The sequence below is a fragment of the Medicago sativa genome, chromosome 8, assembly GCF_051527215.1.
Source record: "Medicago sativa cultivar Bolivia chromosome 8, Bolivia_mono, whole genome shotgun sequence".
In the NCBI taxonomy this organism is placed as follows: Eukaryota; Viridiplantae; Streptophyta; class Magnoliopsida; order Fabales; family Fabaceae; genus Medicago; species Medicago sativa.
The window spans coordinates 57,574,556-57,601,559 of record NC_140756.1 but is presented as its reverse complement, the minus strand read 5'-3'; the positions used below and the strand labels follow the sequence as shown (position 1 = coordinate 57,601,559).

Genomic DNA, 27,004 nt, shown 5'->3' with positions numbered 1-27,004 from the left:
CGATTAAGTTATCCGATCGACTTTGTTATCGTTTAAGGAATTTGGACACGAATGTTTAAACGCTAACTTGGAAATAACGATGTCGCTTTGGACACGAAGGATATTGTAGAAATGATTGTAATAATATTGGTTATAAAGCTAGAGTCTGTTAATCGATCGAGAGATTGCTGCTGTTATGCTTGCTCGTTATCTTATACCGCAAGCGAAATAGTTCGATCCCCTCTCGTTTTTACTTTAGTGTCAAACATGGATATAGTGTTACACACAAACAAATTATATCCAAACCCTTAATGTGAACGATTGTGTAAATGCTTATGATTAAACGTAACTCCCTGTGGAAACGATCCTATATATACTCACGTGTACATAGTTATATGACGTGTAGGAAAAAACCTACATCAATAGACTTGAATGAAATTTCATTCAAGATACCATGCTCATTATGGGATTCCCCAAAAACCTTGTTTCTCTCATCATGAAATGTGTTTCCTCTGTTTCCTATAGTATCATTCCTAATGGCAGACCATCCTCAACTTTTAGACCCCACAGAGGAATTAGACAGGGAGATCCCTTATCCCCTTACCTTTTTATTATTTGTGCAAATGTTTTCTCTGAACTAATCTCAAAAGCCCAGCTGGACAATCAGATTCATGGAATCAAAATTGCTCCAGGGGCCCCTGAGATTAGCCAACTTCTATTTGCTGATGACAGCTTAATATTTTGTAGGGCTAATAAAGAAGAGGTGCACAGAATAAATAAGATTATCCAGACTTACCAGAGTGCTTCAGGACAACTTGTCAACATGGACAAATCTGAGCTGCTCTTCAGTAAGAAGGTGGACCATCAAAGCAGAATGGAGGTTTTGAATATTCTTCCCATGCAAGAGGTGACTGCTTTCTCCAGATATCTTGGTATGTCTACTAACATTGGAAGATCAAAAAAACAGGTTTTTGACTATATACAAGACAGAATTTGGAAAAAGTTGAAAGGTTGGAAAGAGAAACACCTTTCTTTTGCTGGCAGAAGCACACTTATCCAAGCAGTAGCCCATGCCATTCCCACTTATATCATGAGTTGCTTTAAAATTCCAAAAAAAATTCTGCAGCTACATAGAGAAATTGATTTGTAATTTTTGGTGGGGCAGCAATACTGACAAGAAAAAACTACATTGAATCAAATGGAGTAAGCTCTGTAACAGCAAAAAACAAGGGGGCCTTGGATTCAGAGACCTTAGCCTTTTCAATGAAGCTCTTTTGGCCAAACAAGGATGGAGACTCACTATAAATGAAGACTCTCTTATTGTTAAAATGTTCAAAGCAAGATACCATCCCAAATGTACTTTCCTTCAGGCTACAAAACGGTCTAACATGAGTTTTACTTAGCAAAGTATTCTCAAAGCCAAACACATTCTTCTTAAAGGGAGCTATTGGATGGTGGGAAATGGGAACAACATCAATATTTGGAATGATAATTGGCTTCCCAACCAACAGGGTTTCAAAGTTTGGTCACCTAAACCCACTAACCCTAATTGTGTTTTGGTCAAAGATCTCATTGATCCAGAAACAAACTCATGGAGAACTGACATAATAAAGAACATCTTCCTACCTTTTGAGACTGACCAAATTTTACAGCTCCCTCTATCCCCCCATGACCAAAAGGACACCTTAGTCTGGCATGGCACAACAAATGGACACTACTCAGACATATGTGGTTATTTTACAGGAGTAAACTGACATCACAATCAGAATAAGATTACAAGCAGTTCTAGTACAACAGACACTAAGAAATGGGAATCTCTCTGGAAATTAAAAATCCCCCCCAAAAATATCAATCTCATTTGGAGAATTCTCCACAACGGTCTACCTGTTCGGTAAAATCTTTTTCACCGTGGAACTCTTAGTGACCCTCTATGTCCCAGGTGCCTAGAAGCTAATGAGGATATCAACCACACGTTCATGAACTGTACTTGGGCTAAGCAAATATGGTTTGCTTCGCCTCTTACTATCCTTTTTCACAACAAGGAGCTAAATTTCACAGACTGGCTCTCTCAGATGCTCACTTCCCTTGATAAGGACAACATGGACATTATCGCCTCAATCATCTATCAGATATGACATTCCCGAAATTTACTAATTTTTCAACAGAAGAACATACCAGTTTTGGAAGCGTTGTCGAAAGCTCAATCTCTCCTGCATGAGTACCGATCCCAGAACTTGCATCCTCATCATCAAACTCCTCCAGACAAGCTTAGTATGCAGAGCTGCAACAATAGCTGGAATCCTCCTTCAAGGGGTCTTCTCAAACTCAACGTGGATGCTCACCGTTTAGGTGATGGCCGTTGGGGCTTGGGAATGATTCTGCGACGGGAGGACGGAGGCACAGTTGCGGTGGCTACTAAGACTGTCAGGAGTGGTGAAGATGCTCATATAGCGAATGCTTTCGGGATTTTAGAAGCTTTGAAGTTTATTGAAACGCATCAGCTCTCTTCGGCTTGGGAAAGGTTATCCACCATTGCATCTGTTTGGGTGGTAGTCTAGATAGGATAACGTTTGCTTGGACTAGGCGTAGTGGGAACCATGCAGCTCATGAGATTGCCCTTTGGGCTGCCAATGATCCAAATAAGGTTTGGACCCATAGGTTTCCCAAGCCGATTTTCCATCATATCCAAAAAGATATGATCATGTAATCTGTTTTTCTTTCTCTTTATTATATTGGCCATTTTCAAAAAAAAAAAATATTGAATTAAAACCTTCAAATTATAATGAGTGGTTGTGATTGACCTGGTCGTTTAAAAATTGAACCTTTTAATTTTTGGGGAATGCTTGCTTGACCTACCCCCAACAATCTCCCTGCCCTGTTTTAAAATTGTCATCTTTCATGGAGTAAACAAAATCAAAGTTGTGTGATTTGATTCCAATGTTTGAATGGATGTGCTATATTTGATTTCATGTCAAGAAAATATACATGATTAATCTTGTATATCTTAATCCGCTCTACCCTTTCAATGTGTATTTTCTTTACCCACTATTTTAATGGGTGGTGGTAGTTAGAGGTGTCAAAAATGGGTCGGGCTAATGGCCGGTCCATTAGTCAATATTTTGGACTGGACTGAGCCATTAGGATTTGGTCGACCCATTATCAATATTTCCATTTGATGTGTGTGTTAAAAAACACTATATTTTGAAATAAATTATCAATTAATTTGAAATTTAATAATTAAACTATATTTAAATAAATCAATTTAATAAAAATGAACGAATTTAGCTCAGAGTTTTCAGATTCTAGAGTTTAATTAATATTCAATGCTAATGTAAAAATTATTTACACTTCTATGATCATCCAATCATATTTTAACAAAACGATAGTTGTGAATAACTAATATATAAAAAAATACATAAAAAGAGTGAATAAATTAAAAAAAGAAAACTAAAACGGGCCGCGGACCCACACATGCCAGACTCAAGAATCTACGGCCCGATTATAAATGTGATGTGTCGGGCTGGCCCATTTACGCAGGCGAGCCTCTCAGGCTAGGTCGGGCCAACCCATTTGACACCTCTTGCAGTATTGGATAATCTTGATATTTTATTTATTTTACAAATCAAAGTTGTTCACTATCTACCTAATGTAAATTATCAAGCTACTTTGGAGTTTTGTTGGATACCACTACCTTTCGGTATAAGTTTGTTTAACATTTAAATTTATTAAAAAAAAAAGGAAAATATGATACGTCATTGAATTATTGAATGATGAGTACATATCCATCCAAATTACATGAGAACTATTGTGTTTACCTAAAACTTAAGTTAAAAATGTCAGGGTTCTGAAGAAACAAGGGGTCTTTAATCCAGAGTGTTCATCTACCATTACAAAAGTTTTTATTTTTATTCAAAATTTTATGAAATTTTTAACCTTTCACATGCTAAGTGAAGTTTTCCTCCATTTACAGAAAACTTCACTCAGAACCCGCTCTCGACCACCATTTAAATGAATATAATTTCTTGTTTCATGACACGGTGTGGTTTTGGAGAAATTTGTTGTTTCATGACACGGTGTGGTTCACTTTGTTGCCTCCATCTTTGGGGGAAGATTTTGCTAGGGACAGGAATGAGATGCCGAACTTTATTTCCTTAATTACTTCTGTTCCACGTTTTCTGTATATATTCATTTTTCTTTCGAGGGTATTGGCTTAGTCCCCCCTCTTTGTAAATTTTTTTCCTTTTTTAATAAAATTTACGTATTGGAAAGGTGGTAGAGGATGGGGGAATCTGTTTGGTGCCAACCTAGTTGGGATGCTTCAAATTCTCCCGGATACCCAACCTTTCTCTTGGCCTTATCGAGAAAAAAAAAGTTTTCCTCCCAAAGGACTTATGTTCTTTTTTTTTTTTTTTAAGCAAAAAGAGGTGCAGATGGTGAACCAACTGCAACACCCTTAAAATATATAATAAAGATTTATGTTCTTGAGTCAGTTATTCGTGAAATTTTTGCCTTTCAATTTAAGTTTAAGTAGAGCCTTAAAAGTACTTTTTACTAGTACTATGGCTTAATTAGTCAAGGAAAAATGGTGTGATGGAGTATCGTAGTTTATGATTAAATTATCCTTATATATATATATATATATATATATATATATATATATATATATATATATATATATATATATATATATATATATAGGGATTTGCTAGAACACACCCACTAGTTTTTATGTGGGAGTGTTTTAGCAAGCTACACCTTAAGGTGTGTTTAACTACTTTTTAGTTATATCTTTGCTAAAACACACCTTCTAAAATATAAGTGGGTGTATCCTAGCAAATGCCTATATGAGTTGCTAACATACACCCACTTATTTTTTAGAATGTGTGTTTTAGCAACATTCACCTTAAGGTGTGTTTAACAACTTTTTAGTTATATCTTTGCTAAAACACACCTTAATAAAAACTAGTGGGTGTATCCTAGCAAACCCCATATATATATATTTATATTATGATAAGTGTCATGATCAGAATACATTTTTAGTATTTATTTTTTATTTTTTTGGTAATATTCTCAATCAAGTAAAAAACCACGTATTATTTTTAATCAATATTCTCATAATGTACTATTATAAATTATCAATATAATTAATTATCATCTAAAAAAGATAGCCCTTCAAACGACATTGGTACACTAACGTAGAATGAATGAAAGCAAAAGTTCCAATTCTGGCTTGGAGATGCCACACACTACAATGTGCACTTAGTCATGGGCAAAATCGTGGCTAAGTTGAGTTTGCCTTTGTCTACATACGCGTGGAAAAAACTGCTAAATATTTGGGTTACATGTATTTTTGGTCCCTATAAAATTGGGACGTTTTAAGTTAGTCCTTACTTAATTTTAATAATCCATTTAGTCTCCAAAAAAAAATTCTGTACTCAGTATTAGTCTCTCCTCAATTCAAATTTGTTTATGCTTAAACTCTTGAGTTTTTAAACAATTTTTTGCAGACGTGTTAAGAACATTACTAAAAGTTCCTTTGCGAAAAATTGTCGCAAAATTTGATTTCTACGTCCAGATTTTGTTAATTTTATCTTTAACTTTTCCTGTTTTAAAAAATTTATATTTAATTCGTTTCATGTTAAAAAATTCTAAATTTTAGTTAATGAACCTTTCATAGTATTCTAAATTTGTCTAAAAAAAATCGTACAAAAATTGAAGAGTTTAAGGATAATTAAACAAACTTTGTTGTAAAAGGGACTAAAATTAGAAGTAATTTTTTTTGGTAGGGACTAAAAAACCTATTAAAATTAAGTAAGGACTAAACATATAAGTTTTCAATTTTATAGGGACCAAAAACATATTTAACCCTAAATATTTTCACTATATAAACTTTTTATCCATAATTTTTTTATTTTGGTAAAAAAAGATTGCACACACTGCTTAGGGCGTAAACTTCTATTGGAAATGCCATGTTCAAGAATTTCTTGTTCATGGCCAGGAAGTCCTCGTCAGGGACAATAATTGTAAGGCACTGATCTAAAATCTTCTTAAAATCTTCAGGATTTTGTTTGACAAAATAGTCTCTTAAAATCTTAATCCAATACACCCCCCTAAATTCATTTAACTATGTCACATATCAAATTGTTTCGAGGATCCAATCATTCCAAAATAATAATAACAACAACAACAATCGAATTTTTTTTTTATCCGACCCTGTTGCAGAAAAAAATTCCAAATCTGACCCCTTTCACATTTAAATACAGATCTGACCCACTTTCAGGTATTTTTTTGTTTGGTTTGTCGTTTTCCTCATTACCGCAGTTTCAAATTGCGGTAATGAACTTCCTTTCTGACACATGGCAGGTTGGTACAGGGTGCAACAGGTTTGACTTTTTTTTTTTAACTTTTTTTGATTCATTACCGCAGTTTGGAATTGCAATAATGAATTTTAATTGTTTTTTCCGTTTTTCCACTTTTTGACACTATAAAAACACCATACTATTCATTAGTATAAAAACACCATACTATCTACAATATAAACAATTCAGACCTCTTCTATTCTCAAGTACACGTGGCATGCCTCTAGACTCTCTACATTTAATGATACTAATTCAAAATTTTAAAAGTACACAATGAGCTTTCAATGCATTCATATCTCTACATTCATTTCTCCATCTCAACATTATAATGTCTTACCTATTCTATTGGTTGACCAACTCACCCTTCCTTCTTTGAAAATCAAATTCAAATCTCTCCATATCTCTTCCATTCAAGCACATAACATCTCTCCGTAACTCTCTCTAAAAAAAACCTCTCCATAACTCTGCATTAAAAAAAAGAACTTTGAAGATCATTAGCCTATATAAGACACGTAAAATAAACCTTAGGCATCATTGCCACTTTTCCTATGCTTCAATGTCAATAATTTCAGTTTCAACAATGTTTGTGTTTATTCTTATGTTTCAGCAATAATGTTTACTGTCTTATTCTTATGTTTTTATTTTCTTTCTTTGATTCCTTTTGTGCTTTTTGCTATTGGGTTTCATTGTAGAAATTTTATTTAACCAATTGTTAATTTTTATTTTGTACATGGAAATATTAGACAGAGATGTTGGTTAGCTTTTATATGGTAAAATCTTGCTCCTTTTGTTCTTTCAAAAAGAAAAAAAAAAAAACTTTGCTCCTTTTGTTATGTTGTCTATCTTTTTCTCCCTCATCGTTAAACGGCGGCATGATTTTCTGGAATGAACTCTAACGATCCGTTTATCAATACTTGACCTATCTTTGAATATCCATTCTACCGTAATTTACTTTTAAAAAAGTGCTCTTAAAAGCTTTAAAATTGACAATTTATATTTATTTGAAGTTTAAAAGCTTTTTATGGGTTAAAAGTTGTAACACGGTTTTTTTTTTATAACTTAAAAGTCATTCTCAAATTTAACATTTGTGTCATACAATATTTTTCATAAAAGATATGATAATAATAAAAATTTGTATAAATGAGTGAGATATTTACTAACCCTCTAAACAAGCCATATGGTTACAACACCAATCAAAATAAACATATTCATGATTTCACATAATTCCATCTAAGAGGTCCTCTCACTCTACTAGCAATCCATCTTCATAGTGTCACATAATTAAGTGATAACTAATACAATACATTTCTTTATTAAAGATATTTCTCTTTATTGTCTCTTTGATTATAAATCACTATATATATTATATAACTACCTATCTATAATATATAATTATACATATTTAATTTGATCAAAAAATTATCTATTTTGAAAAAATAAATTCCTATAAAAATAAAATTTTAGAGCCAATCACTCTAAGATGTTGGGCAAATATGAGGTGTTCAACACATTTATGTATTTGCTCTTTATCTAATATAGATGATCATCTAAAATCTCCTTCTATGTGAACTCGATAGAGAACTTCAAAATTCAAAGATAAAATCTTTACGAAAGTATAACTATTGGAAATTATAGAGAAACTATATACGATCTTCATCTATATCTATAATATAAGCAAATCAAACCACTTTCATTCTATAGTACATTTTTTTTGAAGGATCATTCTATAGTACATTTGGCATATTATTGGCCTAATTTGCATTTGATAATTTTTTAATTCACATTAAAGGAAATTTCTTTAAGGTTAATTCAAATTAAAGGAATATTCGCTCTTCTTCAATGAAAATTAATATGCAGATCAAATCCGTATAAAAGTCAAAGTAACAAATTTCAAATTTGGTTTAAAAAACACTTAGCATTAATGTATGGTACAAAAAATTACACTATTCAGAGTAGTAATTCGAATTTGGCCACAATAAATGACAACAATTATAATCAATGTAAATGTATTTAAATACCACCACCCACATTGAGCTGAGTATTCTCTAAATCTAATTGGAAAATAGTAATGACATAGCTGAGTATTCATTAAATCTAATATTTTTTATTTGGCTGTGTTTTCACTTTACATATTTTATTCAAGGTTATTATATTTGGTTTTACACTTTTTTGTGAATTTCAATGTTAATATGAAAGAAACATTTTTAATTTGTTTGATCAGGTGGGAGTATCAAAGACTTTAATTATCTTGCAAATGAATATGAATTTGCAAAATTTTAAAATGTAAATTAGCAGGTCTTAAAAAAAAGTATATTAGCAGGAAAGAATTTAATTTGTTCCTCCATTCCAGCATCATCTATTCTAATGGACCTTGGTTCTAATTTTAGCTATTTATTTGGTTTCAAATGTTTTTTTTTTTTTACAAATATAAAAAAGGAGAGGAAAAAAATGGGAACTACTCCCTAACAAATGCTGTACCCCATGTATTAACAAGGAACAAACTAGATGACTAAATCAATATATGGTTCAGATAACTTCTCCAATGGAGATTTGTACTGCATTCCATCTTAGCATTACCATCCCTACATGCTTACCTTCCTAAAGAGTATGCTTAATAAAAAAATATCACCCCCTAACCATGTGAATCTCATTAGCAAAATAGTGGTGAACTGATACATCATCTTTGATTAAATTAATTACTTCAAGGGAATCACATAAGCAAATAATCTTCATATGTCCACCATTCTAATGCTTAATCGTGAGTAAATGAAAACATGAATATTTCATATTTTACCAAATCTAGGTGATAAAACATACGACGTAGTTGACAAAAACTTTGAGATGACCATGAGGTCCCTTAAGTTGTGACTCATTGACATTATTTTGTTTCTCTTCATCAACTCGAATACAACATGTACCTTAGGTGACAAAGTAACAATGGTCAATGGATACCTGGATATATCTACTCAACCAACCGATTGTTGGTGATTTTTACATGGCTAATCATTTAAGCTTCGAATTCAGTTGTATTTTAATTATATTTAATTTAAAGTTCATGCCTTTGTTTTCTCTAATAGGAGATGAGTGGTGAGGTGAGGATGGTAATTGATAAAAAAAAGCTTTGTTTGTTCAATTTTATATGCTCTATCAAATTATGGAATATCACAAAACACTCTTCTTTTTATGCAGTCTTAAAACTAAAATTACTATAAACTATGCATTGATATTTATGAAATTTTATTGCATAATCTTATATTTTCATTTTTGTCAATTCTAATTGGGTTTTCATTCACTTCATATCCACAATTTCGCTGGTTATATGTATTTGATGTATATTGCTAATGTGGCAAAATCTTTCACATTTTCTACTACTAATGTGCAATTAAAAATTTTCTAAAAATAATCTTTCACATTTTCTATATATTGTTTTTTTAGCCTGACAATACACTGAAATTACATATAAAACAGTTTTACTTAACATTGTCGTTGCTTTCAATATACATGGTTATAAGTTATTATGTTGTTGCAGGAAATTTATTTGCATAAACTACTTAAAGTTTTATGTGCAATAACTAATTGATTAGTTGAGCATCCATCCGAGGGTATGATTAAAGAATACAAGGGATATAAATACCTTTGTTTCCGAAAACCAAGTTTATTCTAAAAAGAAGATGTTAGAAGTTCATAGGTCACGTACTTATTTTTGGGTACAACATATGATAAGTACTTTATGTGACAAATAGAAAAGTTACTCATAATTGAATCAAGTCAATGATATTGATGAGAGATTTTACATTTTTCTCACTAGAATTTCCAATTGAGTTGGACAAATTTTACTCTTTATGGTAGAAGTGGTTTTTAGTTCAAACACTCGACTACCAAACAAGTTAGTCTACTAATATATTTTAAACTGCTAAATGAACTACATATGAAAGTAAATGAACGGAATAGAGGGTGGTCATGGAAGAAATTTCAACATTAGCGCCGCTACAATTGAATAAAACAATAATGGTAGGGTTCGGGCACAATGCTTTTTGCCTGCAAGCTTCCATCAGCGATAGCGGTTGTTGCAGCAGCTATTTGCGGCCACAAACCATTATAGCATCCAACATTAGGGTTTTCAGGGGAAATTTCTCAAATCGTTTTTCTTTAAATTGTTGTCTCTTTTTGAATATATATATATATATATATATATATATATATACGTCTATTTGAACCCTATTTATGTTCTAAGTTCTACTGTTTTGTACTATAGGATCTTTGATTATTAACTATGAAGGAATCTTTAATCTTAATGTATTTTTAATTTTTTGATTATTTATGTTTACTTTGCACTTTATTTTTATCTTTGCAATAATGGTTGTCATGTTATCCGCTATACCACCAGTAACGAATCTAACCAAAATTTTACGAAAGGGCCAAATATATAGAAAAAGTAAAATAATATTTTACGAATATGATTTTTACATCTATCATTGTTGACGAAACTCGGTATGTAGTTACAATAGATATTGAAAGTGTCAAAATAAGAAAAATAAACTCGAGTATCAAGTGATAATTTTGTCTTTCATGTTTCTACTAATACTTTTTACAAATAAACATATTTGAAATAACTAAATCTACATCATTAGACTAGCTAAACATAAAAATACATTATCTTATAAAAAATATTAAAGAAAATTGGGTATCCAAGGCCACCCCATCGTGACAATTCCCTTCACCCATGTATGCTGCTATATCTTTTAAAAGCCTATGTGATTAACAACATAACATGAGGGAAAAAAAGATAATAATGTGATTTGGACGCAGATAAAAGATTGTAACTAACCTTCACTTGAACATTCGATGCAAGTAACCTTCACTAGAAGATTGTATCTACAAATATAGATATGATGTATTTGGTTAGATGTATTCTTTTCTCTATATTCAATGTTTTACTTTTGACTACCTATGATCATTTTGTTAGTATAACTCCAAATTCTGATATAAGTTTGCTATTGTTGTGTCTATGCATGGTGCTAATGATGGTGCAACATATGGACAAGAAGGATAGTAGCTTTGTCTACATCATACATTTATTTTTTTGCTTTTATTGTTTATTGAGTAAATATTTCAACAATTTGTTAAACCAACACGTGATGTTAGAGTAGAAACTTAGGAGTTTATGGTGTAACATCTATTATTAAAATATGGTGATGCCATTTAAAAATAACTTTACTTATTAGAGGTATGATTGATAATGTTTTGTTGAACCTGCAATTAATTTGGGGGTGTGAGAGATACATATTTGAATTGATTATAGGAAAATGTTAACGAGTGTTCCTGGGGTACTCTTTAAGCACTTTAAATGCTAATTTTTTTCTCTGAAAAATTGTGTATTCAATGCATTGGAAATTATAACAGTTGACATTTTAAAAGAATAATTGCTAAATTTATGATCTTTAAAGAGTGCCCCGGATGCACTGGTTAACAAGACCCTTATACTTGATTATATTATAACCTTGAATAACTCATACAAATTGATCCCGGGGATTGAGAAAGAATATTTCAGCTTGACTTCTGTTTGTAAATCAACCTTGAATAGTTTACTAATGACTTTTTGAATGACATTAAGGGTTCACGTATTTCAAACCACAAGTTGATGCTTAAAAAATGATGATTTATGCTAATGAGTTTTTGAATGAAATAAAGTAGGTCCGCGATTCTCTGCAAGCAATAAAAGCTTATAGTCATGCAGTCAGACGATGTGGAATGATCAATCTTGATTGGATGGTCCATATTCAAGCTCAGTATTTTTAATTATAAAATAACAAAATCAATATGTCTATTCTCTAAACTGTCTAATCTTGATCGGATGGTTTAAGTCATCATGACTACATTTAAATATACAGCAGGGAATCCAATTTGCATAAAGTGTTCAGGTATTTCCACAAGTTGAGGCTAAAAACGATGCATATGTTAATTAGTTTTTGAATGACATAAAGTATTCATGTATTCCAAACCAAAAGTTGAGGCTTAAAGATGATATCATGCAATGCTAATAAAACACATTGATTAGATAATTTGGTTATGCAATGGAAATAGGGTAACAGTCAACGATTTGGCCATGAACTTTCTTAGGACAACTACCATGCAGGCGACAAAATTCTCATACCGAAAATGAATATGGTACAAAATGATCCTGGATTAGAAGACAATTTTGTTTGAGTCTTGATTGAATATTTTATTTTACTTTGGTACATCTTAATTCAAGTTCTACAACATGTATACAAATGTATATTCATAATCAAATTCATACATGTTTACAATTATGCAACAAACTTGCATGTATTAACAGGTAATTGTCAAGTTACCTAAAATTAGAAAACAATCTAATTCATTATTTGTTTACATATCCATACCTTCAATTTCAAACAATTCACAAAAATTTGGTTACTATCCTGATTAGTTTTTGAAACAATATTTGAGTCTGATTTATTTCACACCAGTCACTAATCCCACAACAACAATAATGTCACGACTACAAATGTGTTGTAAGTATGGCTCAAATAACCCTCAAATATTTTCCGCTGCCTAAATACCTCACAATATACAACGTATTTTTATTCTAAAATTTTATTACAATGATCACAATGATCCATGTTAACTCTTTTTTTTGAACTAGGAATTGGCGAGTTGCAAATAACAGTAATCACCGTGCTTGGCACGGGCTCCATACTAGTTCACAATCATTTTTGCATACATTTCTACTTCTTTTGCATAGTGAAAATAGACATTAAAACGACAAAACTACTTAATTTTTTTACACGACGATTAATTTAAAAACATTTCACGTTTGATTTGGTTGAACACATAATACATAACAATATTAACTACCGATTTTTAATGGTCGGACAATTTCTCCTAATATGACCGGGATGCCGACACAACCCACACAGTCTCGGCGTTGGTGTCCTTTCTTCCACCTCTTCGTCCATTTCAGTCCTAATGCGAGTACTATTGGGTCGATCTTTTTTTATTCTTCGCATGTCAGGATTATGACAAAGCTCGGGACCTTCGTATGGGGGCCAATAACTCTTGTCGTAGACTACTTTGAATTCTTTGTTGTAGATGGCGTAAACGTTCTCGTTTTTGAACACATCTGAAATAAGGGTTGTGTAGATGGCGTAAATGGATACCACTGAGAAAGTAGTTTTTGTTTTTATTTCTAACACTATGAATAATATAAATAGTGTTTTTAAATTAATAAATTAATATTTATTACATTTATCATCAATATTTATTTATTTATTAATATTTGCATTTAATTTTAAGAAACATATATTGACCCAAAAAGAGGAAAAACGGAAAAAAATAAATTAAAATTCATTACTGCAATTCCAAACTGCAGTAATGAATAAAAAAAGTTAAAAAAATAAGTCAAACCTGCTGCACCTGTACCTACCTGCTATGTGTCAGAAAGGAAGATCATTACTGTAATTTGAAACTGCGGTAACGAGGAAAACGACAAACCAAACTAAAAAAATACCTAAAAGGGGGTCAGATGTGTATTTAAATGTGAAAGGGGGTCAGATTTGGAATTTTTTTTGTCAACAGGGTCGGATAAAAAAAAAATTCACAACAATCATTTGGCAAAACCAACATAGAAAATTGGCAAAATGGTAAATACACATTTGACTTTATGCACAACCATGACAAATATTTCTTGGTCACACTATCCATTCGATATCTAAACATGAACAAAAGAACTTATTACAAATAATAGAATAATTTAATTTGTTCAAACCGATAGGAAACCATGATTACACATTTTTAACACTAGAGCATTCTTAAGCTATGCATAACCATTCCCAAGCCTTTTGTATTTGTATAGATAATCATTTGAATTTCTTTGACACAATCTTTCATTGAAGGTCTCTCGTTACTCTTGGGACGGACACATCGCGATGCAAGATTGGCAAACATGAACATTGATTCAATAGTGTAAGAATTTCGAGCCATCTCTGCATCAATCATCTTTCGGATCATCTTGCAGTCATTCAATAAGTGCCTAACCTATATATCCATGTCAACTATATATTAAAACCTTCCATTGAATAAAATCGATCATGAAGGCAACTTTTAACACCTACCTGTAGTACAAGGTTTTGATTATTTGGACCCTGGTTTAGATCTACAGCGCGACGTCCTGTCAAAAGCTCCAGAAGAACAACGCCATAAGCATAAACATCACTTTGTAGAGTTAGCTTCCCAGTCTGCTCATGGAATAAAATGGTCGTCAATGTCACTGTAATAAACCATAAGAACAAAACTTTGTTGCAAATGAAATTTAGCTATGCATACCGATGTATACTCGGGGTCAAAATAGCCAAATGTGCCGAGTACTCTGGCAGTTACATGTATCTCTTGTCCTTCTGGCATTAACTTGGCAAATCCGAAATCTGATATCTACAAAATGGTTGTTAATTTTTTACGCATCGAAGATTATGCATAGTAAACACGACGTTGTTAGGAGTTAATCATTTGTACCTTTGCTTCAAAATTGGCATCTAAAAGAACATTGGTGGATTTGAAATCTCTATGAACAATAGGAATTCCAACACAAGAACTTGAGTGGAGATAAGCAAGCCCTTTTGCAGCTCCTAATGCGACTCTTAGTCTTTGAGGCCAATCCATTTTTCTTTCCCTGATTCCTATAATTAGATAGATAGTGGTTAGATATGAGAAGAAGAAATCAGCATTTCGGTCCTCGAAATTATAAAGTTCGAATGATTTAGTCCCTCAAATTCGTGAAATAGAAAATTAGTACCTTAGATCATAGAGCCTCAATCAATTTAGTCCTTCCGTCTAAATATCTCTTTAGTAAACATCTATCAAAAGTCTATATTCATATACTAGAAATTCGAAGGACTAAATTGACTTACCCTTGCAATTCCAAGAACTAAAATGCTGACTAAAAAGCTTAATTTAATGTAAGAATTTTGAGATCATGTAGATTTTGGGTACAGGACATACCATTCAAATGATCTTGCAGGTTTCCATTATGCATATATTCATATACTAGGAATCTATGCTTCCCATCAGCACAATACCCTCTCAAAGAAACAAGGTTTGGGTGGTCTAGCCTGCTTAATATGTCAACTTCTACACGAAATTCACGCTCTCCCTCAATAGCAGGCATTTCCATTTTCTTTATTGCTACAACCTTCATTTGGAGAAACATTTATATAATACGATTTAGAGATGATACTTCCAATAATTTGAAAAACATGGTCTATATATGGAAGCTACAACTTGTGTTACGAATTTTGAGAATTATTATAAATTCCTACACTACACTGCAATATGAAGATTCCAGTGTAACCTTTAAAACAATTACCTCCCCTGACTTTAAAGTTCCCTTGTAGACCTTGCCAAATCCTCCTTTACCAATAAGATTATCATCACTGAATGAATATGTTGCATTTTCCATCTCCTTGAGTGTGAACACATTTGATCCATGCCTCCTTTTATAAGGTTGTGGTGTTTGATCTTCAAGTTGCCAAACCTCTGCAGGTTTATAAATCCCTGCAAGATATTGAATGTGTAAAATGTTACAAAATTAATCGTGCAACGAAACACCACTTAGTACAACAACCTTAGTACACCAAGATAAATAGAGAAAGAAAAATGAATTAATACAAGGGTCTGAATGATCTCGAGACATGCTTCGCCGCCGCTTGTTCCAAGCTGAGACCAAACCAAATGGCATGGTGATTGGTGACACTATCTTGTATGGTTCTATGCTAAGAATTTGAATTGATGGGATCTAACAAACCAAATACTCAATAAAAATTGATTCTCCAAGAAAAAGGATAGTTACATGAAGTTAATCACATTGTAATAGTATACTTGGTATGCATTTGAGAGAGTTTTTCCCTTTACCTTTTTAAATGAATTTAATTTGCATACACTATCGATGTACGCATCCAATCATATTCAATTATTATGGTGACGGTGCGTACCACCTTAACTCTTGATGTATGTAAGGGAATCTTGTATGGAGTGAATGTGGAGAAAGTGTGAAGTTAGATTAGAAGAATACTTCATAATACATCCTTCAACAACATGGATTTTTATGAGAAAGCAACACAACAATTTGAGTTATGTGCTTTAAGAAAAAGAGAAAGCTGAGAAAAAGAAAGGTAGAAACTGTTTGCTCACCTTTTGGTTTAGAAGTGGTGGTCTATAGTTTACTTTGATAAAGGAATTTGAAACGGCAACACATTTTTCAGTTTCATATAATATTACATTTTACTTTATTTATAGAGATTGAAAATACATTATATGATGTTAAGAACACTTTTCATTAGCTCTCTCCTTCACTCTTCATCATAAAGATTTAGTACCTTGTTCCTGAATCTTTCTATTGTTCTTGCATTGTATGGTGTGTAACCGTCATTGTTACTAAAGTTTATCATCATTAGCAATTGATTAGATTTTAAATTATGTTTAGGCTCAATGAACAATATTGATGTTGGGTCCGAACACCCAATCAATACCTTTTCAGTCGGTTATCATCTGCATTAAATCTATATAATTAAGGGGTGAAAATATGTTTGTATAAACTTTGTCTTAAAATGAGATTCATTTTGATGGAGATGGGTTGAGATGGATTAGTGCTACTGCTAGGGTTACTAGTTTTGAGGGAAATGAAGAATTGTATGTTTAGAGTTACTGTGGATTTGACGAAATCATTGTGGTACCATGATTTTGTCGAAATTCCAAAGTACAGCTTTTGCAACATCATGATGACCGTAATTCCAACAAATCCACAATAAATCCAACATATTCGAAGAAGGTGGAAAATCATTTCATGTGCTCTTCGTGTTTTATATTTTCTTAAAATTTCTAATATCCACTTAGCGATTTGACAAGATGTTATGTTATTGAAATTTGTCAACTCATGAAATCAAAAAAAGGTAAATGCATAGTTGCTCAAAAAAAGTCGTAGTAGCCAAAATCAAGCAATTTTTATTTTATTTTATGAAAAAGTAGAAGAAAAAAACAATTAAATATATTATCTTTTACAACTTACACACATTTTAAAAATACACATTAACATAAAATACAATATAATTTAGAGTTTGATTTATAAATATCGTCAGTGTACAAAAAGTTTATAGATATATTCAATGATGTGTTGTTACATCAATGAATAAAGTATGAAAAATTATATATTTTGAACACATTAAATAATTTGACAACATTTTTAATTTATTTGTAATGCTTTTGTGCACTAGCGATATATATATATATATATATATATATATATATATATAAATTAAACTCTTGTATTTAACATAGTAAATTTTTTTTGGGTCAAAAAACATAGTAAATTTGATGTTTAACATAGTAAATTGACTTCTACTGTGGGTCCCTATCATAGGTCATCTATGATAAACAATCCTTTTTTTTTTTGACGGAATATGATAAACAATCCTTATTCACCATTGGATCGAAAGTCTACAGTACCTTATCATATTCTCTTCATACCTGAATATTCAACTATATGCATCCATGGTGTTTTTCCCTCTACTATACTACGAAAAAATTGTTATTCACGATCGACAGAGATATATGTAAAATGCTACCATTTCATAAACTATCTCGTCACATTTCTGAATTACAGGCATTACTTTCTTCATTCAACAAATCCTCACAAAACCCAGTTGCTTTGGAACTTCTAGCAAAAGCACTAGACCAAAACCCAGATATCAAAACCTTGAAAAAGCTCCACACCATGATTTTTTATCTAAATTCACATAAAAATCCATCTTTAGGAATCAAACTAATGAGATCATATGCTGCTTGTGGAGAACCCGGGTTGACACGCAAGGTGTTCGATGAAATGTCTGAGAGAAATGTTGTTTTCTATAATGTTATGATTAGAAGCTATGTGAATAATCATATGTATGATGATGGGTTGGTTGTATTTAGGGATATGGTTAATGGAGGGTTTAGACCGGATAATTATACGTACCCATGTGTTCTTAAGGCTTGTTCTTGTTCGGAAAATTTGAGATATGGGTTGTTGATTCATGGAGATGTGTTGAAGGTTGGGTTGGATTTTAATTTGTTTGTTGGGAATGGTCTTATTGCGATGTATGGGAAATGTGGGTGTTTGGTTGAGGCGCGGCGTGTGTTTGATGAAATGATGTGGAAGGATGTTGTTTCGTGGAACTCGTTGGTTGCGGGGTATGCACATAATATGCGATTTGATGGTGCATTGGAGATTTGTAGGGAAATGGAGGATTATGGACAAAAACCAGATGGATGTACGATGGCTAGTCTCATGCCAGCTGTAGCCAACACTTCGTCGGAGAATGTTTTGTATGTTGAGAAGATATTTGTGAATTTGGAGAGGAAGAATTTGATATCGTGGAATGTGATGATAAGAGTTTATATGAAAAACTCCATGCCTACACAAGCTGTGGATTTGTATCTGCAAATGGAGAAATGTGGAGTGGAACCGGATGCAATCACATTTGCTAGTGTTCTTCCAGCATGTGGGGATCTTTCGGCATTGTTGTTAGGAAGGAGGATTCATGAATATGTAGAGAAGAAGAAATTATGTCCAAATTTGCTACTGGAGAATTCTTTGATAGACATGTATGCTAGGTGTGGATGTTTAGACGATGCAAAAAGAGTGTTTGACAGAATGAAGTTTCGCGATGTTGCATCATGGACTTCGTTGATATCTGCTTATGGTATGACCGGACAAGGCTGTAATGCTGTGGCACTGTTCACAGAAATGCTAAATTCAGGTCAAGCTCCAGATTCTATCGCATTCGTTGCAATTCTCTCGGCTTGTAGCCATTCAGGATTATTGGATGAAGGGAAGATTTACTTTAAACAGATGACAGATGATTATAGGATAACACCAAGAATCGAACACTATGCTTGTTTGGTTGATCTATTAGGACGAGCCGGGCGTGTAGACGAGGCCTATAATTTTATCAAACGAATGCCAATTGAGCCAAATGAAAGAGTTTGGGCGACACTGCTTAGCTCTTGTAGGGTGTTTACAAACATGGATATTGGGATTTTAGCAGCTGACAACCTACTTCAATTGGCTCCCGAGCAATCAGGTTACTATGTGTTGTTATCTAATATTTATGCAAAGGCTGGTAGATGGAAAGAAGTGACAGAAATTCGGTCAGTAATGAAGAGAAAAAACATTCAAAAAACACCTGGCATCAGTAATGTGGAGCTAAACAATCAGGTTCATACGTTTCTTGCGGGCGACACATCGCATCCGCAGTCAAAGGAAATATATGAAGAGCTAGGTGTGCTGGTTGGGAAGATGAAAGAGTTAGGATATGTACCTGAGACTGATTCAGCACTTCATGATGTGGAGGAGGAGGATAAGGAAGGCCATCTAACTGTTCATAGTGAAAAGCTAGCTATTGTGTTTGCTCTTTTGAATACACAAGAGTATCAAATCAGAATTACCAAAAACCTTCGTGTCTGTGGAGATTGCCATATTGCTGCTAAGTTAATCTCCAAAATAGTTGAACGTGAAATTATTGTTAGAGATACTAATAGATTCCACCATTTTAAGGATGGTGTATGCTCTTGTGGTGATTATTGGTGAGGGTTCTGATGAAAATTTAACTGGAACACGCCACTATAAATACTAGAATTTTGCAATTTTCCGTGAAATTTGGTTGTGCAAATTTATTGTTAGTTGATGTCAAGCCTTGTGACTGCTATTGGAGCTTAGGTACAGGTACAGCACTTCTTGGAACAATTTCCTTTGAAGCAAGAATAAAACATTAATTGGCATATTGTGAATTTATTTTACGAACACTGAAATTTTTAATTTGAATCACTTCGTATTATGATTAAATGATTTGTGTACATTATAAGCATATTTTGATGGTCTGCTTCTTTGTTTTGTTTATCAATAATGAGTCATGACCTCTTCATATCTTATCCATCACTTTAAAAGTGAACAAATTTCACAGAGGATCAAAGTTCACTTTCCATTCTTTTGACCAAACATATGATCAAATGAAGGGGTGGAAATGTCTCGTCAAAGGTGATCCCAAAGTTAATAGTGGATACAAGTTGCCACAACATGGTTCATGTAGTAATTAAGAATATCAATGTTTGATATTTAGCAAATAATTAACACAGCACGTGTTTATTGATCAACATATGTTGCAGATATGCATGATTTGGAGGAATACTAGCCACAGCGTTAGAATCATGTATCTTGAGGCAAGACAGTTGAAGCAATAACCTTCTGCAAAGGTAATTAAGATTAGTTCACTTGAGTCTTGACTCTTGATCAATCTTCTGCAGCGCTGTCATAGAATCTCATATTGTAATTGTTATCGTGATTCATGTCGGAAAAAATAACTCAAAGTATATATAGTCGACGGGAAAAGGAGGGGGCGTTACTGTAATAATAATAGTTGAACGTGAAATTGTTGTTAGAGATACTAAGGCTTTGTTTGCGAGTTTAGAGGGGAGGAGAAGGGAAGGCTTCTAGGGGTGGAAAATATGACGAAAAATGGAGAAATCTTTCAAAAAAATTAAAAGAGTAGGTTTTTAGATAATGATAAATTATTGCATATGATTACTATATTCTTAATTTTAAAAATAATATAACAACATAGATTAAATTTGAAGAATTCATGTAAACCCTCCAAAACCCCCCAAAACCCTCCTCCAATACAATTTTTTAGTTCCCCCAAATGAGGAGGGTTTAGTATTATGAAGAAAAGTTAACCCCCCAAAACCCTCCCCTCCCATTTTCCTCTATTTCATCCACTTGCTCATTCCTTTTTTCCCAAGCCTTCCCCTCCCTTCCCCTCCAAACTCGCAAACAAAGCCTAATAGATTCCACCATTTTAAGGATGGTGTATGCGCTTATGGTGATTATTGGTGAGGTGGAAATGACTGATAAAAGGTGATACTATTGCCATATTGCTGCCATGTTAATCTCCAAAATAGTTGAACGTGAAATTGTTGTTAGAGATACTAATAGATTCCACCATTTTAAGGGTGGTGTATGCTCTTGTGGTGATTATTGGTGAGGGTTTTGATGAAAATTTAACGACACGCCACTATAAATACTAGAATTTTGCAATTTCCCGTGAAATTTGGTTGTGCATATTTATTCTTAGTTGATGTCAAGCCTGATGACTGCTATTGGAGCTTAGGTACAGGACTTCTTGGAACAATTTCCTTTGAAGTAAGAATAACACAATAGCATATTGTGAATATATTTTACGAACAATGAAATTTTTAATTTGCATCACTTAGTATTATGATTAAAAGATTTGTGTGCATTTATAAGCATATTTTGATTGTCTGGTCCTGGATTGTTTTGTTTATCGATAATGCGTCATGACCTCTTCAGATCTTATCCATCACATTAAAACTCAACAAATCTCACAGAGGATCAAAGTTCACTCTCCATTCTTTTGACCAAACATATGATCAAATGGAGAGGTAGAAATGCCTGCTAAAAGGTGATTCCGAAGTTAATAGGGGATAAAAGTTGCCACAACTTGGTTCATGGAGTAATTGTGGATATCGATGTTTGATATTTAGCAAATAATTAACACAGCACGTGTTTATTGATGAACATATGTTTGCAGATATGCATGATTTGGAGGAGTACCAGCCGCAGTGTTAGAATCATGTATCTTGAGGAATGACAGTTGAAGCAATAGCCTTCTGCAAAGGTAATTAAGGTTATTCACTTGAGTCTTGACGGAAAAATAACTCAAACTATATAGTCGACGGGAAAAGAAGGGGGCGTTACTGTAATAAACTTTGGAGTTGGGAGTATAAGAACAGTAGTAAAGTTCTGTTTGCAACTTTTAGTAGCTTGCTGCATGTTTATGTATTATTTGAATTGGTATTATTATTTTTATTATGAATATTATTATTATTATTATTATTATTATTATTATTATTATTATTATTATTATTATTATTATTATTATTTTTTATTTTTTATTTTGGAATGAAAACATACTTTATTAGAAAGAAAGGATTAGTCCCTCAGTTGGTAAGGACAATGCATAATATATGCAAGGTTCGGGGGTTTGAATCCCGGCCACCACCAAAAAAAAAAAAAAAAAAGGATTAAGGCCCAAATCTTGAGTATTCTAATCCACTAATTTTGAATCGTAGTTATTTAATATCTGAAACTACTTACTGCAGTTAACAACAAATTCAGCTTTGTAGTCTCGATAATTTCTTTGACATGGATTTTAATCATTACTTTTCATATCACTGGATGTATGAACTTAGTAAGGGACATTAACTAGTTCTTACCTTTGTTTGAATCCAAATGTTACGTTTCCCTTTTCTTCTAATCAATAGTGCCAATTCAATTTTTTTTGTTGAGTAATATGTAATTAATGTAATTTTTCAAGATTAAGAACTTTACATTAAATTCAATGTTGTTTATGTTACACAATATTTTTAATGGTTGTTATTTTTATTTTTTTTGTTACTTTTCTAATGGTTGTTTGAATGTATATGCTATATGTTACAGGATCCATATATCTCTGCCATGCTTTCTTGAAGAATGTTTTACTGATCCATCAAATAAAGAGCAGATTGAACAATGAATGGTATACATCAAGAAAAATCCAACTTTGAAACATATTTTACAAATTACTTGAGATAGTGACTGGTTAGTGTCTTACTGTTGAGTTGAGGTTTAATTACTTTTTTAAATCATCTTTTACTGTTTTGGCATTTCCAAATTTATAGCTAGACAAGTTTTAGGGGTATAATCAAGATTGTAAAACTCAATGGAGCTTTCATAAACTGAACTCATATAATTGACCCTAAATATTCCATGCAAAAAGACATCCAAGATGTACATGTTTGCAGAGGCACTGTGAATCCATAATATGATGTGTCAAACTGAGTTATGATATGTTTGCAACAAAAGTGATCAAAAAGGGTAAGAAACTTTTCCTAAGCAAATCCACATTGCATAGCTAGCCACATTCAAAGTTTCTAATCAATCATTGTCAAATTGTCCTTGCCAACCAACCTCCTACCGAAGTCCTTGGAGTATCGTATATAAATTCGTCCAAAGGTTGGAATGTAGTTTCTCCATGCAGTTAACTGTCCACGGTGATGGTAGTTCAATGTTTTCAGTCATCCTATTCCTACAGTATTTGGATAGATTATACAAAATCATAAAATTCACAAGAAAAAATCATTGAAATATAGCAGTGCATATAATCTAAATGTGGTTACTTAAAGGCCTCTAGAGCTTTGACATTGAGTTCAATGGTTTTCCATTCTTATCATACTCTATTTCAGTTTCAACACTTGTGAGTGAGTGAGTATTCCAATAACATCTATAGATATAGAAGATATATAAATATGACATGTAGAACATGAGTAAATGGCCCCAACTGATGATGCTTGAAAGTATCATTTGTGGCAGAGATCTCTGGCCTTTTGGGTAGTGTGTAGCAGAGTTAAATAAATCTGTGATAAACCGATGGGTATTAAACCTCCTGACATATTAGTGTTGTGTTGATGAAACATAGTGAGTAAAAACCTGAACCATAGTTGTGATCGAATGAATTAGTGGGATTCTAATTTCATTTGAAAATCGGTGATCTGTTTTAAAACCTGAAAGCTAAAAGTGGTTAAGCTGAGAGTGTGGTTGGTTTTACTTTTACATGCCTTGGAAATGTTTCTTTTTCATTTTGTTCATACTCCTCGGATTATGTGGGTCCCGATGTTAAACACGCGTCGGCGTCCGATACTGACATCTATGATTACACTTAATTATATTATTTTCTTAAATTATCATAGGTGTTCGTGTCGTGTTCGGTGTCTGTATGTCCGTACTTCATAGATCTTCGGCGATCCTTCTTTCTCATTTTAAGAAAGATGGTGATTCAAAAGCACATTCTAGTTTTGTTTATTCTCACATTAATCGTATTACTAATCTCACTAGTTGGCAGATTAGATAGATTTCATAGCACACAAGTTACACCTGAAGGGAAAAGAAATTAATAATTTCAATCAACAACTTCTTTTTTTACATTATCAAGTAGTGTACATAGTATTCTTGACGGCTTTACCCGAATATATAATTTTTTTTATCACCCCTTCCACGGACAACATATTCATCTATAAATAAATTGACACAATAGACTAACCGTAAAATCAAACACTCAGCATATTTTCTGGGATAAAATGAGGAAATCCATTAAATTAATTTGTGGAGAGTTTGATTTGATAGTTGACCTACAGTTGTGATGAGTGTGATTTATGTATCTTGAAAATGTATGACTTTGATTTATGTATCTTAACGATGATTTCTTTAGGATGAGTATTTGGTGGATATGTATATGTGGGTGAAGATATGGTATAGTGATGATCTTGATGGATATTGATGATATTCCATTTGAGTTGATTCTTCAACATGATGATGGTGATGTTCTCATTACAATCAATAAGCTGATCATATAAATTGTATATTGTATATGTAAAGTTTATAGTCATGTGGTATATGAGTGACACACAATGAAACAAGAAATAAGTTGACACAAAGTGTAGGCAACTAATTACTTTTGAATAGATTTATTTATCTACATTGATAGACACATTATAAATGAGCCTAGATCCTAGGAGAAATTTGAGCTTCCAATGGATATTTCATCACCATAGTAAATTCCTGCTTTTCTGACAAATCAACATTACTTCCTGGTAATGAAATCTTCCATTCAAAGTTCCAAACCAAATTTGCCACAAAGTACTCTACATGGAGCATTGCCAAGTTATAGGCAGGACAAATCCTCCTTCCTGCTCCAAATGGCATCATCTTTATCTCATTTTGACCTGTAACATCAAATCCATTAATACTTTCCTCAAACCTCTCTGGCTTGAATGCCATGGGATCTTCCCAAACTGTTGGATCCCACCCAACCTCTGCTACCATAAAATTAACTGTCCCATTTTTAGGCACCAAGTAACCATTAAAAATTACATCCTCAGTCACTGCATGTGGAATTAAGTAGTGAGAAGGAGGGTGGCGCCTTAACCCTTCTAAAATTACTGCCTTAAGATAAGGTAACTTCTCCAAATCTTCCTCTTTTACTTCTCTTTCCTCTCTATCACCAACTATGACTCCAATTTCCTCGACTAGCCTTTGTTGCACATGTTTGTATTTGATCAAATTCGCCATAGCCCACTCCAATGCAGTTGAAGTTGTATCTGTTCCGGCAGTGAGAAACTCCGAACACAACGCAACAAGTTCATCGTCATCAAGCTTCCGTTTCTCCTCAGGCAACTCCAAATTCAACAAAGTATCAACATAACAAATGGCATGTTCATGATCAAGATTGTTTTTATTGTTCTCTTTTTCTCTCGCTCTTATTAGTTCAATAAATACATCCTTTTGATCCTTTTGAAGTTGCAAAAATTCATTCCAACGTTTTCGGAAAATCATGTGAGAGATCATTTTTGGAAAGAAATTTAGCACACCGAATTTTCCGGAGCTTATAATCCAAAGGCGTTGGATGTGCTTAATAGTTTCAATTTTCTCGCTGTCCACTTTTTCACCAAAACACATAAAAACGAGTAAGCTAAAAATTGCATGATGAATGTGGTCATTGAACTTAATAGAATAGTTTGATTCCGTTTCGGATTTTAATTGCTTGACAAGTGCTTCAAGGACACATTTGCGCGTGTTAGAGAAGGAATCGAACCGTGATGAGTGAAGCATTGTTGTGGCAAGATTATTGCGAAGAACACGCCATGTGGGGCCATAACAAGAGGAGGCGATGTTGAGTGGTTTGTTTAGGAAAAGGGCTTTCGGGCGGTCGGCAAAAATGGCGCCGTTTTGGACCAAGGCCTTGTGGACGAGGGAACAATCGGATATCGATATGTTAGGTGTAGACCAAAAGTGGAATGAGATGATAGGGCCATGTTTGGCATGGAGGTTGCGAAGAATTGGCTCAAGTTGTGGGAATGATTTTCGTAGCCATAGGATATCGGAAATGAAAGGAAAATGGAATGGTCCAGGAGGGAGTTGAATTGATTTGAGGGATCTTATACTTGTGATAATAAGTATTGATAGACACATAAAAACAAGGACTATGAACCATGATGCCTCCATGAGTTAGTTTCAATTGGTTTTACAAGAATGATGCATGTCACGTTATATTTATATATTTCATTTTTTTAGTTACCTGTATTTATATATTTATATATACTCCAAGAATTGGTAATCAATTAAGCAATAATGTGATGTGTTGTTACTTTTGCGTGAGGCGACAAACTTATGTTTAACAAATTCATACGATATATACGACCTTACGTCCTCTGTCGACGTCCTCTGTCGGCGTCTCTACCACCTTTTGTAAGATATATATACTTGTAGGACCCACCACCAGTCCACCACGTATGGCTGAATTGCTGAAAGGTTATCAAAGCACAGAAAGATAAAAATATTCTCCTTTGAGGGGAGCACCTCCAAAACAATAGATATTGAATAATTTTCTTCTCTGATCTTTATTTCATCCACCATTCAATACATATATTGCAATATGAGATAGTACAGATTACAGCTAGTGGCGGTACTATTACAGCTATTACCTAGTGACTCATACTACTCTATCCTT

At 33.1% G+C, this 27,004-nt stretch overlaps 2 protein-coding genes and 1 pseudogene across 6 annotated transcripts; 1 reads left to right on the top strand and 2 right to left on the bottom strand.

Annotated features, from left to right (window-relative positions):
- Nucleotides 1-13,988: 13,988 nt before the first annotated feature.
- On the bottom strand, nucleotides 13,989-16,590 carry LOC146899863 (putative serine/threonine-protein kinase PBL28). Of its 2 annotated transcripts, none has more exons than XM_085734968.1 (7): nucleotides 16,020-16,590; nucleotides 15,718-15,905; nucleotides 15,354-15,543; nucleotides 14,868-15,031; nucleotides 14,682-14,786; nucleotides 14,471-14,593; nucleotides 13,989-14,393 (listed from the first exon to the last, which is right to left on the bottom strand). In XM_085734968.1, the coding sequence occupies exons 1-7, from the start codon at nucleotides 16,087-16,089 to the stop codon at nucleotides 14,157-14,159; spliced, it is 1,077 nt and encodes a 358-aa protein (XP_085591094.1). In that variant the 5' UTR covers nucleotides 16,090-16,590; the 3' UTR covers nucleotides 13,989-14,156. The 2 variants fall into 2 exon arrangements, with proteins under 2 accessions (XP_085591094.1, XP_085591095.1); XM_085734969.1 differs by having other exon boundaries at nucleotides 14,069-14,341; nucleotides 16,020-16,241.
- A 1,260-nt stretch (nucleotides 16,591-17,850) lies between these two features.
- On the top strand, nucleotides 17,851-23,234 carry LOC146899862 (Tetratricopeptide repeat (TPR)-like superfamily protein). 3 transcript variants are annotated; one of them, XM_085733654.1, is made up of 4 exons: nucleotides 17,851-20,109; nucleotides 20,550-20,636; nucleotides 21,992-22,078; nucleotides 22,900-23,234. In XM_085733654.1, the coding sequence occupies exon 1, from the start codon at nucleotides 17,890-17,892 to the stop codon at nucleotides 19,972-19,974; it is 2,085 nt and encodes a 694-aa protein (XP_085589780.1). In that variant the 5' UTR covers nucleotides 17,851-17,889; the 3' UTR covers nucleotides 19,975-20,109; nucleotides 20,550-20,636; nucleotides 21,992-22,078; nucleotides 22,900-23,234. The 3 variants fall into 3 exon arrangements, with proteins under 3 accessions (XP_085589780.1, XP_085589781.1, XP_085589782.1); XM_085733655.1 differs by lacking the exon at nucleotides 21,992-22,078 and having other exon boundaries at nucleotides 17,857-20,109; XM_085733656.1 differs by lacking the exons at nucleotides 21,992-22,078; nucleotides 22,900-23,234 and adding an exon at nucleotides 21,751-21,983 and having other exon boundaries at nucleotides 17,857-20,109.
- Nucleotides 23,235-24,794: 1,560 nt separating this feature from the next.
- Nucleotides 24,795-26,610, bottom strand: LOC146899861 (cytochrome P450 89A2 pseudogene; annotated as a pseudogene). Its single transcript, XR_015021930.1, has one exon. The product of XR_015021930.1 is annotated as a cytochrome P450 89A2 pseudogene (transcript).
- Between the last annotated feature and the right edge of the window lie 394 nt (nucleotides 26,611-27,004).

What these genes read in the sequence shown, in the direction of transcription:
- LOC146899863 (XM_085734968.1), bottom strand. Translation starts at nt 16,089, where the DNA reads ATGCCATTTGGTTTGGTCTCAGCTTGGAACAAGCGGCGGCGAAGCATG. An exon ending in GAACTTTAAAGTCAGGGGAG is followed by an intron (nt 15,544 to 15,717) that starts GTAATTGTTTTA and finishes CTCCAAATGAAG; the next exon opens with GTTGTAGCAATAAAGAAAAT. An exon ending in CCTGCAAGATCATTTGAATG is followed by an intron (nt 15,032 to 15,353) that starts GTATGTCCTGTA and finishes ATCTAATTATAG; the next exon opens with GAATCAGGGAAAGAAAAATG.
- LOC146899862 (XM_085733654.1), top strand. Translation starts at nt 17,890, where the DNA reads ATGCATCCATGGTGTTTTTCCCTCTACTATACTACGAAAAAATTGTTA.